General features: G+C 54.9%; 5 protein-coding genes across 5 annotated transcripts; 2 read left to right on the forward strand and 3 right to left on the reverse strand.

Annotated features, from left to right (window-relative positions):
- Positions 1-146: 146 nt before the first annotated feature.
- CkaCkLH20_04769 (uncharacterized protein) lies at positions 147-1,725 on the forward strand (the record flags this gene model as incomplete). The annotated part of the gene is made up of 2 exons (XM_038887488.1): positions 147-188; positions 1,357-1,725. The coding sequence occupies 2 exons, from the start codon at positions 147-149 to the stop codon at positions 1,723-1,725; spliced, it is 411 nt and encodes a 136-aa protein (XP_038747095.1).
- A 124-nt stretch (positions 1,726-1,849) lies between these two features.
- On the reverse strand, positions 1,850-3,791 carry CkaCkLH20_04770 (major facilitator superfamily transporter; the record flags this gene model as incomplete). The annotated part of the gene is made up of 4 exons (XM_038887489.1): positions 1,850-1,900; positions 1,954-3,081; positions 3,129-3,320; positions 3,375-3,791. The coding sequence occupies 4 exons, from the start codon at positions 3,789-3,791 to the stop codon at positions 1,850-1,852; spliced, it is 1,788 nt and encodes a 595-aa protein (XP_038747096.1).
- A 1,519-nt stretch (positions 3,792-5,310) lies between these two features.
- Positions 5,311-5,869, forward strand: CkaCkLH20_04771 (peptidyl-prolyl cis-trans isomerase 10; the record flags this gene model as incomplete). The annotated part of the gene is made up of 2 exons (XM_038887490.1): positions 5,311-5,370; positions 5,447-5,869. The coding sequence occupies 2 exons, from the start codon at positions 5,311-5,313 to the stop codon at positions 5,867-5,869; spliced, it is 483 nt and encodes a 160-aa protein (XP_038747097.1).
- A 1,241-nt stretch (positions 5,870-7,110) lies between these two features.
- On the reverse strand, positions 7,111-9,388 carry CkaCkLH20_04772 (HSF-type DNA-binding protein; the record flags this gene model as incomplete). The annotated part of the gene is made up of 2 exons (XM_038887491.1): positions 7,111-8,863; positions 8,952-9,388. The coding sequence occupies 2 exons, from the start codon at positions 9,386-9,388 to the stop codon at positions 7,111-7,113; spliced, it is 2,190 nt and encodes a 729-aa protein (XP_038747098.1).
- Positions 9,389-11,413: 2,025 nt separating this feature from the next.
- On the reverse strand, positions 11,414-13,042 carry CkaCkLH20_04773 (peptidyl-prolyl isomerase cwc27; the record flags this gene model as incomplete). The annotated part of the gene is made up of 1 exon (XM_038887492.1): positions 11,414-13,042. The coding sequence occupies one exon, from the start codon at positions 13,040-13,042 to the stop codon at positions 11,414-11,416; it is 1,629 nt and encodes a 542-aa protein (XP_038747099.1).
- Positions 13,043-13,587: the final 545 nt, after the last annotated feature.

Consider the following 13,587-nt stretch of genomic DNA (forward strand, 5'->3'; position numbering starts at 1 on the left):
GTCTCTGGTTGCAAAGTGCGATTGGTCGTCGGCGACATAGGCCCATTTGGGCTCCTCGCTCATGTCTGTTATGGTGCCAATTGGGGATAAAATTGAAGACAAACGGTTGTTTGCTGTCCCTTGTCAGAACTGACACCCCGAAAGAAATGCAGGAATTGATGGACCCAGGATTGACAGAGAAGATGAAAGTGAAGGTGTGGTGGTCTAGGAGACCGGGCATTGTTGTAATACCTAGCCGAGAGTGCTACTGCAATGTCCTCGAGGTTCTAGCCAGCACAAAAGACCTGGTTATGAGAAGAAGGACAAGTGATTGGTCGCCTCGTTTTTGATATCTTATGCAACTCGGTCAATATCCCGGACTAAAGTATAGCGAGAGAATGCCATACACTCGGGCTTGGCGATCCGGCTTCGGAAAACATTGCATATATGATCCACCCCGGTGAGCCAGGATGCATTTACCTGGTCACTTGACCGTGAATGAGACCAGTAAACTGTTCAAGCCTAAGTTTCTATCCACGCCCTTGCCAGGACGCCAATCCACCAGACGTTGAATGACGCTGGGCCGTAAGTATTAAGCAAACTACGGTATGCCCAGGTTGTTCTAGGGAACAGTTCAATCGAGTGTAAAACACAACCCGACGCAGAAGACAGTTTGGAAGGATATCATGGACCTCAGAAGTCTTTGAAACCCTCCTGTGTTGCTAGTCGGCGGTACGTGGGTGTTTCGTACGAGAGAAGGGCGAGACGGATCAGCGTCCAACGTTTTCTCAACTAGTGACCGGCATTTCTTAATCTATGCGCCCCGGGCGTCAGGCCTTGTACGAATTGAGGGCTGCTGATCATCGCCAGTCAGCCAATGATGAGCCCAAGTAGCCCTATTCATGCAGTTGAAAAGCGGTGCGCCTATTGCGAATTAATCCACGGCTCTTGAAAATGACTTGTGCGACGCCTTGTCACACTGCAACCTGATATCCGCATAGAGCACAGATGTATGAGATAGAAAGTTGAAAACCGCTCAGGATGTCGTACAAGCCAATGGCATAACAATACTGGTGTCTCTCTGCCTTAAACTTTAGTGATCGGGCCAACTCACGCAAGAATAAAACCATATGAAGACAGTTATGTGTCTCATTTGAAAATCGCATGTTCATAGTTGTTGGTCCATTGTTGGTCTGCAGAGGTTCAACATTATTCCAAGACAGCATTTGACTCAGTCATACCGGGCGACTATCTCTTTCACGAAGCCACTTAGACTACCGCCAACATGCAGATCGAAGCCCATGTAAGAACCATATGCACAAACTAAGACAAAATGGTGTCGCCCCTTGAAGAGATACGAGAGCTAAAACCCGAAAGACCGTCTACCTCGTCCTACTTGCCGCCGCCGCCACCGGTCCCGCCATCGCCGTCACGTTCGATGAGACTGCAGAAGCAACAGCATACATTCCCGGCCTCCACGAAAGACCTGACTTTTTCGAGTTCGACAGCACCATGAAGGACACCTTTGCTACCATACGAGAACGGGCCGCCGTTATACCCAAGCCCGCCACCGAGGAGCTTGCGGCTTCGTGCCGTCGCTCTTTTCCCCTGAGCTGCACCTCGGACATCGGGTTCAAGTGTGCTCTCAAGTGTATGGACCCGACTAGAACTAGCAACCCGATCTCGTGCGTCAAGAGGTGCGCAGATGTCGAGATTGCGGAGTGCGTTGCTTTGGGCTGCCCATAGGTCCTGTACGGGGAGTTTGGAATGTGAGGTTCACCAGTGTAGTTGATACAACTAACTCATGGAATAATATTCTTGCAAAACTGGTCTGTTTTTCTTCGCCATGATTGGAAAAAACAATAGGTTTCTATAACTCTCGTCTGTCGTGACGGCTATGCTTCCTCAACCTTGCACCGTTCTGTGTAGACGTTAGTCTGAATCGAACATTTGATGTCAATGGATAGATCTTACCAAGTAAAGAATAAATGGTATAGGGACAAGCGCCATGGCGAATATAGCCATCAGTATGCTCGAACCAAATATGCCGAGCTTGTAATACAGCAACGGTACGAATAGGGGAAATGTGCCACCACAGAGACTGGTAAACACCTCATGTCCGGCAAAGATGGAGCTGACGTGATCTGGGAACGACTCTCCCAGGTAATTCATGAACGAGATAAACAATAGGAGAGCACCCGAAGTGAATAACGATGAACCCACGATGGGTACCGCCCAGTGAACCGTGGGCTTCGCGGTAAATCCGAACCAGACCAGACTTGCCGGTGGGAACAAACATCCCATCATAGCCGGAATCAGCAGCTTCTCTGGCTGGATGTTGCCGAGGTGGTCGAACTGAGGCTCGATCCGCTTCCTGTAGTAGAGGAAGAACGGCGGTATGATGAGCAGCACACCGACTATTAGTCCCAGCAAGGTTATGCTTCGGGTGCCGAGGTCGAAGTGGTAGACCTCCTCGTATGCCAACGGAAGAGCTTCGAACCAGATGTACATCAGTCCGTATATAAAGGAGCTGTACAGCAGCAGAAGAAACACGACAGGCTCGGTCATGACCATCGTGAATGGTCTGACTAAGTGAGTCAGCAACACCTCCTTCCCGGTCGTGTTCTCCGCCTTGATCTCGGCCTCGCAGATATACCGTCTGTCGCCCGTCGCCCTACGAAGTCGAAGCGACCGCCGGTACAGGATGTTGTCGGCACTCGTCTCAGGGAGGAAGAAGATCATCAACGCCAGCGTCGTGGTGCCCGCCCAGGCCGTGATCCAAGCCGTCCACTTCCAGCCCTCGGCCTCAACAGCGAAACCGCCGATGATCGGGCCCACCGTCGGGCCCCCGATGCCGATGAGCGCCCAGAGGCCCATGGCGTACGTGTGCTTCCTCGACGCGTACATATCAGTTAGGATGCCGCCTCCCGTACCCAGAACCGGGGCGCCGAAGAAGCCGGCCATGAAGCGGAAGGCTAAGAGCATGCCGATGTTGGTGGCCAGGGCTATGGGCACTTGTACCACGATGAAGACGATGAGTGACAGGATGTATAGGGGATTGCGGCCGATTTGGGGGACTTCGGCGAGTGGACTCCAGACCATCTGGTTCTTATTAGCCAGTAGATGTGTGAAAGTCCAGTCTTACTCACTGGTCCGACTCCGTATCCAATTACGTAGGTTGTCAATCCCAAAAGCGCTACATCTTCGGTGACACCGAACTGCTCTCTCACTCCGTGCAACCCGACTGTGTAAATCGAGGCTCCGGCATAGGTGCAGGCAATAAGCAGACATATTTGAATGCTGACAATGGTCTTTTTGAGGCTGCACCAGTTTTTCGGATCCTACGTTTTGTAAGTACGGTCAGAGTGCAAGTTTTACAGTGGTCATCAACATACCTCGGGATCATCTGGGAGGAAGTGAACCAGGTGCAAACCATGTAAGTTCGAGGTGGAATGAGAAGTATACTTCTCCAATTCCGACATGTCGACCGTCTCGTTAGACCAGTGACTATTCGGTAGCCTCGGCTCCACATCGTCGAACGAGTGTCCTCGCACGTACGGATCTCTCGTCGGCCTCGCCCTGTTCTCCGATTGATGTCGTTTGAGAGCCGGAAGCCTATTCACATACGCATCCTTGGACTCCGAAATCTCTTGCTCCCGTCCTGGCCTCCGCGACGCGCCGCCGTTGGCGTATCTCTGCTTGATAAGGGGATGTCGTTCATCAAAGTGTTGGAACTCTGGCAGTTTTCCTCCCGTCGCTAGGCGGACGAACTGCCACGCGAGCGTGTCTCGCACATAATCGAAAAAGGGCATGCTGGAATGGCGACACTGCTGTGTGGAAGCGTGCGAAGAATCAGCACGCATAGCCCGTTGTCCCGCATGTCGCGAACAGGCGGCATCTTGCTTTCTATATGCGCCATGCACGTCCGGCCCGTCCCTTCAGCAAGCTTTGAGCCGCATAGATGATCGTCATCGTCCCATACGGCGCAGTGTGCTCGACAAGGAGGGTCGAGGCCCAACTGACGGACGGTGCTGCCGCGGGGGCCCGACTTTGAACGCAATGGCCTAACGGAGGGGAGAGTCTGCAGGATCAGACGGAAGGTAGGTAGGCGACCGTCTCCGGGCGGGCTCCCCGGGGTTTCCCGAATACGTTGTAACTCGAGTAGATGCGTTGGTCTCTCGGACATTGCCCAGTCTAGAAGGTTGGTTCGAAGCTCCGATGTTGGTGCTGCTCCCGGCTCGAGTTTCCACACTGGCCGGTCGAGGTGGGCTATGACTCGGGGCGGGGCCGTGTCCCCGAGACTTTTGTCAGAACCTTGGTCTTGCATTGTTCCTCTGGGGAGTCAACCTTTCCATGTGGTTGTTTCTTGTGGAAATCGATTGTTTGAAAGAAGGCGTTAAAGATGCCCGATAGAGACACGTTTACCGACGGGGAGGTTAAGCACCAGGTGTCAGTCAAACATATATATATACGCACACACAGGAGGTGCCCGAGTCGCCACTCCATGTAAAGGCCGATAGATCTGATCCCGCTGCAAATAAGAGGCAGATGGTTTCTGGATCAGATACTGCAGTCGCGTGGACCCAGGCTCGAGCCCTGTACAGCTGACAAGACGAGGGAGTCCCTTCTCCGGACGATGCACGCGAGGGACATGGAGAAACAGGCCGCGGGGAAGTCAAGCTTAACATAACTCGCGTGGAACATTGAGATCGAAATTCTGGTCTGGTTCTCGCCAGTGTCTGTCGTTGATTGATGAGTTCGGTTCTGCTTCCGGCCGTGGTCTTCTGAAGCGAGCTCAGAACGCGGTATCCCACATCACGCCCGCCGGTGGGTGAAACTAGACATATTTGACATTCGCCGCACTCGACACAACTACGTCGTGAGTGGGCGGCTTTGTCGAAGTTCTCATCCTGAGGCCGTCGTCATTGGTAAACTCGTGCTAGCGAGCTGCTGTTGCTGATGCTGCAAAGAGGGAAGGCGCCCTTGTCTCGTTTTCCGATTCATCTCTTCGGCTCTTCGACGCTTGAAACGCCACTGATGAGAGTAAGGTAACAAATAGGGGATAGAGATGTATCCCGGCCGAAAGACGTCCGGAGCTGGGTGCCAGTTCGGCACAGCTGGACCCACCATCAGATCGGCACTCGGCGACCGCTGCCCCGATTTCCCCAGCAGGGACCCGCCCGAAGAACAGCGGCCCAATGGCATCAACCTCGCAAATGGAAGCTCCAAGCTTCCTTCGATGACCTTCGTTGATTTCCTTCTCTCCAAGTACTCTCCTTACACCACAACCACCACCCCAAACCCAAGAACCCTGACAACGCAACGCCCAAGATGTCGGTCACGCTACACACAAACCTAGGCGACCTGAAGATCGAAGTCTTCTGCGAAAGCGTCCCCAAAACAGCAGAGGCAAGTCCCCCTCCCCCTGCCCTTGACCAACGATAACTAACAACCCACCTCCCTCCAGAACTTCCTCGCCCTCTGCGCCTCAAACTACTACGACGCATCCCCCTTCCACCGCCTCATCCCGAAATTCATGGCCCAGACCGGCGGCCCCGCGAACCCGACCCCCGAGAACCCCAAGGGCGGCCGCTCCATCTGGGGCGGCCCCTTCGAGGACGAGATCCGCCCGGCCCTCAAGCACGCCTCCCGCGGCGTCGTCTCCATGGCCAACAAGGGCCCCGGCACCAACGGCTCCCAATTTTTTATCCTCTTCGACAAGGCGCCCCACCTCGACGGCCTCAACACCGTCTTCGGGCGCCTCATCGGCGACGACAGCACCGTCACGCTCGCCAGGATCGAGGCCGTCGAGGTCGACAGGAAGAACAGGCCCAAGGAGCCCGTCAGGATCGAGAGGATTACGGTGCATGCTAATCCGCTTGCCGGGTAAGCCGGTTCCCCGTTTTTGGTCTGATGCCCGCGCTGGGAAAGGGAGGAAGTCAGCTGCTGCCATCGCGGAGGTTTAACACGAGGGTTGTCATACCTCGACTATTTGGCTATTATGATACCCGTACGTCTGCCCGTTCGCCTTCCGACTACTCGTTGCTGACGATGCTCAGATTTGTTTTTGAACCTAGAAGGGATTTTTCGAAGAGTAAAGAGGAGGGCCGCCTTCTGCTTTGTTAAACCGGGCCGCCTCATCGTCTCACGCCCAACCGTTCAAGTTCGACGTCGAATTGCGGTCTCTCGACATGGCGATGGCCGGCTACCCATCTACCGGCTCAGCAACAGCAGACTGCACCGCTCTCGACATGCAAGACATCCAGACATGTCGCGTCACCAAGACCCTTCGTCTATCTCGGCCCTTACCGCGAAGAATTCGAGGTTAAAGTCGTTGCAGGACAGATGCGGGAGAGTGCCACCGAGGGCGAGGTCTGGATGAGAACGAACCTCGTCGTCATGCAGCTCAGCTCTGAGCAGCAAAGCCGGAGCGGGTTATGGCAAAAAGGAAAAATGAAGTGGTCAAAACACTTGGAGGTTGAAAACATCGATTTGGAGAATTGACGTCTTGGCGTTTCCTGCGCGCCGGGTATATTGGAATAGTTTCAGGTCGCCAGTCTATTTTGCGCATCGGCGATCAATCGGCCCAGCTCCAACATCAAACACGGCTTCGAGTTGGAGACCGACCCGGCCATCAGGGCTCCAGAGCTCGATCGCGGGACAGGCCGAGAGTCACCGAGTACGAACACGAAAAACACATCAGAATACGTTCATCAAGGTTGGCATTCAAGAGCTCCTGCTCGAAGGCAGCAAGTCTAATCTACGTTTTTTGGTGTTTGGAAGTTTTCGCCCATTTGCCCCGTCGTAGTAACAAGGAAAAAGCAGCATTCTTCACGACCCCGAGGCAAACGCGCTCTTGAGCGAATGCAACTGATCCATCGACAACCCTCCCTCTCTCCCAGATGCAGACGCGTCCCATCCCTTCTCTGCTTTGATCCAGAAGGGAATGAAGAATAAAAGAAAACAATTTTGGATATCACTGTCTCCAAAGCAATAGAAACCCGCCTCCCATAAAGTGCCTGCAAAGTAGAGACCTCCCGCCGTTTTGTCATTGAGCAAACCGCACACTCCCGCCGATATCCGTTGGAAAAGAAAAGTTCGTAAAAGGGCGATAAACCCAGACATCATCGCTCAGTCCACACGACGCCGCTTGATACCACGGTCTGGACTGCCGTTGTATGTCTCAAAGCCGTCTCGCGGAATCTCCTCGGTTCCACTTGAGCTCGACGGTGTGTTGATGGCGGTGCCGTTAACACCGGCAACGCCAGCGGTGGGGGTGGCGCCGTCCAGACTGAAGTTAAAGTCGTTCCCGTCGCCACCAAAGTTGACACCGTTGTAAGTATCTTCGCCGTGGTAGGCATCGGCGTTGAGGAATTGATCAATGTCAAGGTCATTGCCGAAGTAACCGCCATTCTGGTTCACGTTGCCATTCTCGTCAATACCAGGAATATGACCGGAGGGGCTCAAAGGTCCCAGCATGCTTGAGAGATGATCGAGCTTGGCGGCCTGTTCTTCCTGCATGCGCTGGAGTGCAGCCAGATCAGCCGAGTTGAAGTTGATCTGTTGCAGAGAAGGCGGAGGCTCGGCGGAACCAATGATGGGCGACAGCGAAAGACCTGATGTTGTGGGCATGGTAGGGGCGTCAGGGGCGGGAGACACGGATGGAGCCGGAGGATGCGGCGACGCTGAGACGGAAGGTTTTGTTGACGGGGTACGATTTGAACCGGGTGTTGCCGTTCGGCCAGCCATGATGTTCAGCATCTTATTCCGCTGGTCCTGGCTCATGGTTGCAGGCGTGTTGTTGACAACCTGGGGAAGGTCAATACCCGAAGAGCTATTGGCGTTGGTGTCGTGGATGATTCTCATCATGCTCTCGTGGGGGTTGGTCTCGAGCTCCTGGGCCAGATAGTTGCTTGGAGAAGAAGTGCGCTCTCCAGGGGTTGTGTCGAAGAGTTCCGTGACCGTGCCCATCTCACGCCCGTTGTAGGGCTGAGGCGTAGCTGCACTCGATGCCGGGGAAGGGGAAACAGTGTTGGCACGTCCGTTGGGGATCGGAGGCAGCGCCTGTCTGCGTTTAGCAAGGTTCATGTTTGCGACACCTGACTGCGACTGGACGTAATCGCCCAGGTCCACCACACTGCCTTGAGGCACGGAACTGTTGTTGCTGCCGCCGTTGGGGATGATGCTCGCCAGAAGGTCGTTGACGCTCTGAGCTCCGGCCTGGTCCTCGAGGGTCTTTCTGAACACGTTGGCGAGGAAGTTCAAGATGGCGTTGATGGAGTTTTGATGCCTGTCGTGTTGGCTCTGGAAAACAACAGCCTGGTTGTACAGAGCGGAGTTGTCTTGCTGGATGCGTTGGATGGCCGTCATTATCAACCTCTGTTGCTCGCGGAGTTTGGCCAGCTCCTCTCTGATCAGGGCCATCTCCTTCTTCTGAATGGGCATGTCTCCTGAAGGCGGGAGGGCTCTGCCGGCGGGAGCGCTGGTGGCACCAAGTCCTTGTGCAACACCATCCTCGACGAGTCCGTCCTCCTCGCTGTCGCCCTCAACCTCGGCGTTCTTGCCACCCTTCTTCCCCTTGTTGCCGCTCTTGGGCTTGTTGATGAGCCAGAGCAGGTTCGGGTGACCGCGACGGAAGAATGGGTTGGAGTATTCGCTGGGGCTCTTGTTCTTCCGCTCACTTGCGCGCATCGAATTGTCCGACAGGCCGACGCGCTTGTGGAAGCCGTACATGTTCAGCTGTCGCACAAATGAGGCGTAGTTGTTGTGCTTGAACAAATCGGGAATCAACTTCTTCGCAAACTCATCCTCGTCGAGGACGATGAACGAGTCGCCCTTCTCTGACCACCTAATCAGGTCGCGATTCTTGTCATCGTCCAGAAAGCTACACAGATGTCAGCGATTAAGTAAGGAGAAATTTTCCCTCCAGCATCGCGTCCGAATTACTGGAGAGAGGCACGAATCTTGCTGACCTGCTCAGTTTCTGGACGAAAGGGGGGATCTGTTTCCGCTTCTGCTGCGCCTGGGTCATGGCCTTGCGGGCCATCTCTTCCAACACCTCAATGTTATCGGTGTTGTTCATGTTGCCGTTCGTCTGTTGTTGCGGTTGTGACAGGAGTGCACCGTCGTCACCGACGAAGGACCAAGGATCGGTTGTAGAATCGTAATTCGGCCTGCCGGCGGTAGGCACGAGCGCCCTGTTGATTTGTCTCCGGGCGAGAGCATTGTTAGGGCTGGGCGTGGGCTGCACGAACTGCTGTTGTTGACCGGGGACAATGCCATACGAGTTCAACGCCGGGGGCGCGGCTGCATCGACAACACCGGTCCCATCGGCTCCTGCCCATCGCAAAAACTGGTCGCCCGGGCCCGGCGGGCTGGGAAAGGGCGGCTGCACTGCTGGCATCGGCATGGTCGGTACTGGTGATGTTCCTGGGGCTGGGCGCTTTCGGGGGTTCGAAGACATGGGCGTGTACATTCGCCTTTCGCAAGTGGAAGGGGCGATGGCCGTCCAGAGCCGGCCAAGTCGCCGAAAAATGCAGAGCCTCGGGGGGGGGTGAAGGCGTGATAGCTTGCGGGGTCCTTCTCAACGGGGCTCGTTTGATGCGTTGGCTGCAGGCGAGGCGAGGCGAGGGTTGTTGGGTATAAATTTTAGGCTGCAGGTTACCTGGCAGCCTTGTCGAGTGAAGAGCAAACCGTCTCCTGAGGGCTATCGAATGCAGGACCAAGGTCAGATGGATCGGTCGGGATGGTGCAGGAGTAGCAGCGGGAAGGCGCTTGTCGCATGCGTAGCACCGGGTCTGGCGGGAAACGAAGGATGGGGCGCTGCGTCGTTTTGTCGTCGTGGTCGTCGGGAGGGCGCGGTGGTTTTCAGGAAGCGGTGGGTGAGCACGGCGCTTTGCTCTCTAAATATGTTGTCGTCGATTGGGCGTACTTCACGGGCTTCAAAGGCGTGGTAAATCAGAGCCTGAGTCAATCGTGGGCAGGCTGTAAAGGCCTTTCGCAAAGGAGGTCTATTGTTGGGGAGAAACGGGCGACAATAATTCGAACTATGGGTGGGCAAAGGGGCCTTGTTGCGATATGGCGTGCGTCAGTTTCGGCGCAAGGATAAGATTGTCTCGATGGTCGGAGGACGGTGCGGTGCGAAAGCTCTGAATGAGCGGTCCGCTCTTTTTGGCGGAGAGGTGACGGAAGTATGGGTAAGACTTGATGGATACAGGTATGAGACCTTTTGCCTTAGGTAAGGTCTCGGTGACGGTGAGGAGAGGTAAGGCGTTGTGTCGGGCGTCAGTCAGCCAAGGTGCCTGGTGCTGGTGCTGGTGGTGGTGGTTCTGCAGATCTGCAGGCGTAGCGCGTCTTCTGTCTTTTTTTTTCTTGCTACCCTCTTTTTCGGTGGGGGAGAGACACAACACGGGCTGTTATGCAGGTGTCTTACAAAGTCAAAGAGTAGAGAAGGTAAAAAATAATTGTTTTGGTTCGTGCCAGTGCCTAACAATTAAGACACACGACAGCTTGGTGACCATGCAAGAGTAAGAGGGGCAGAAAAAAAAAGATGTTTTGCAGTCTGAAATACCACACACAAAAGAGGACTGGTTTGGAGTTCAACACATGCCGTCTGAACATCTGAAGGTGGACGAAGCTCTGGTTATCAACACCGACGATGCTCAAGGCTGAGTTAATCAGTTTCCCTTGGTGGGGACCCTTGAGAAGAGAGCCCCGTCACCCCCCCTTCCCAAAGTGCACCGTGGGCATTCAGGGCCCTCGAGTTGGTCAGGATGAGGTCCCTTGGACACGGGACAGATCGTCCGGACCAATCAATTGTGTTGTTTCAACTTTCTCACCGAGGAAATATCACGTGTTGATAATGATATAGACCGAATACCGGAGTATTGATCACCCCGCTATCATTTCTCAAGCTGTTTAAGGCACTGTCCCATCCACCATGCATGAGCGGTTGGCATGAGCCAAGATCCGATGCAAAAAGAGCCTCCAGCTGCCAGCATGGCTGTCCACAGAGTTGAGACCCATGCCACAGGCTGGCACCAGCTGTGTTTCCACCACAAATGCCCCAAATCGGGGGTCTGGACTCGGCCGAACTGCCGTTTTGTCGTGGTGACACCCCATCTCAGGATGTCCCAGGAAGTCCAGGGAAAGTCTCCTTCTGAGGCCATCGCGATGACATTTGTGGGGCCTGGCGGGGAGCTTGGTCTGGCAACGTCATTTTCCCCCGATTCCTAGCTTATTCTTCGATCTCAGCTCCCGCAGCACGGCCCCAATTCAATTATTGTCTGAATAGCATCACGGATCCCCCAATTGAATGACTAACGCGTCCCTGAACTCTCAAAACCGTCAACTTCGCTTTCCAGGGGTATCATTGGTTTGTTGCGGCTCGCAACTCGACAGAGTCGCATCACACCCATGTCGTTTGGCCCGGTCTCTACCTTGCTCCTCTGCCCGCCAGAGCCGAAGCTCTCGCCATCTTTGCATTCCGTGCCTGATCCCATTCCCGCCCGGAGTTTCCGCTCCGGGCCTCTCGCGATGCCTTCCTGTCCTCCTGGAGCGTCCGCGCCTTTTCCCGGGGATCTATCACAACCAGCTCTTCCTCGGCCTTCTTGCGGTAGCTGAGGTCCTTGCCCAGCTTATCTGCCTTGAAACTGAGTGCATGAGACATCCATCCCTCATCGTCGCTATCTTCCTTTCCAGCCTGGTCCCACGCCCGGCAGCTCTGGCAATCGGCGATGAAGTGCAAATCACAAAGTTCCGCCTCCTCTCCCGTGCCTTGTTTATTCTCGTCCCTTTCCTCTTGATCGGCAGATACGGGCCCACCCGACTTTTCCTCCGGAGCTCGCTCCAGCTTCGACTTGAACGCTTTCATGAAGTCGAGAGCTGTCTGCTCCTCGCGGGCGCTCGTGTTTCCACCGGCCCTCCTCTTCCGCCCTCGAATCGATGTTTCTGGGATCATGCTCTCGAGAGCCGATTTCTTGATTTCTTGCGTCGGCTCGGGCTGAATGCTCCGCTTCATCGACGCCTTGAGCGCCGCGATCTCCTCGTTCGTCTTCTCCAGAGCAGACTTCGGCTTCCGCTCCACGGGTTCGGGGGACGGAGAGTCTGGGATCCGAATTGGAATGTCGCTCTTCCTCGCCGGCGACAAGGATCCGTTCGGCGGCGTCGCCCGCCTTTCCTCAGTGGGCTTGGGCTCGTCTGCCGCAGGAGGGGTCACCGATTCCATCTTGTTCTCCTTGATCTTGGCCTTCTTCGTCTTCGGCTTCTTCTCCACGGGTTCCTCCTCGTCCACGTCCATTACGATCCGCGTATCGAACTTGGTCTTCTTCAGCACCGGAACCTCCTCCGCGTCGCCCTCCTCGTCGCCGAAGCTGAGCAGTTTCTTGCCTCCCTTCCTCTTCTTTTTCCTCTCGACGACCACCGTCTTTGGCGCCTGCGTCGCGACTCTTGATCTCTTCACCATATCCTCAAACGGGTTGACGAGAATCTCAATGCTCGTAATCTTGACGGCGTACATCGGTCGGTCCGTGCCTGGAGTGACTTCGGCCTCGCCCATTTTCGCCAGGTTGTAAATCGTGTCGCCCGCGACTCGCCCGAACAGCGTGTTCTTGTTGTTGAGCTCCTCGGCCTTGTCGAGAGTGAAGAAGAACTGGCTGCCATTGGTATCGGGTTTGCTCTCGTTCGCCATTCCCAGCTGCCCGCGCCGGTTCCACTTCAATCGCGAATGGAACTCGTCCTTGAATCCGACACCCGTGGGACCGGCGTTGTGTCCTCGTCGCTCGTCCATTGGCCAGGGATCCAGCTCGCCGCTGAAAGCGCCTCCATCATAAATCGACTCTCCTCCGTTGCCAGTACCGGTCGGATCGCCTCCCTGCAGGATGAACCCCGGGACGAGCCTGTGAAAAATCGTGTTGTCGTAGTAGCCATCGAGGGCGAGCTGCAGAAAGTTGCGGCAGGTGAGTGGCGTTTGCTTTGCGAAAAGTTCAACCGAGATGTCGCCCAATGTCGTATGCATAATGGCCGATGCCGTCGGCTGCGGCTCGAGATTGTAGATTGACGACATCTTGGCCGGTCGCGACGACGCTCCTCCTAGTTGCGCTTTTCGAATTTGAGCGTGATAAAAGTCGAGTGCGGCTGATATGAAGGAAGTTGTGTCAAGATTAACCCAGGTGGGTGCAGCTGCGAGCTCGAGACTTCTGGAATTCGACGAGTCGCGCTACTGAGCTTATCGATAATGGAAGGTCACGTGGCATTCGTCATAAGGTAACTTCTCCCGACTTCCACGAAGCATCAGGGTCAGCTACCTATGTCATTCAGCCATTCGGATCGACTCCGACTTAATATATCGGGAATGGTGCTTAAGCGGAAGGCGATAACCTTAGTTCTCGATGCAAGTTTGATGTGGAACCGTGGAATGCAACTACGATCTCCTGCACCTGGGTCGCAGCTCACACTATCCCACACCTTGAAGTCCGACTCGGCCGAGTGGGGACTAACACAAACCATCGCGAGCCTCAACTCGTCACCCTCATGGCTTAAAACACTGAAGCCTGGTGTTAATCGAAGACCTTGTGATCTTAAGCTTTCTAATTACTCTGGTTCATGTCT

This window comes from Colletotrichum karsti (genome assembly GCF_011947395.1).
Source record: "Colletotrichum karsti strain CkLH20 chromosome Unknown Scaffold13, whole genome shotgun sequence".
In the NCBI taxonomy this organism is placed as follows: domain Eukaryota; kingdom Fungi; phylum Ascomycota; class Sordariomycetes; order Glomerellales; family Glomerellaceae; genus Colletotrichum; species Colletotrichum karsti.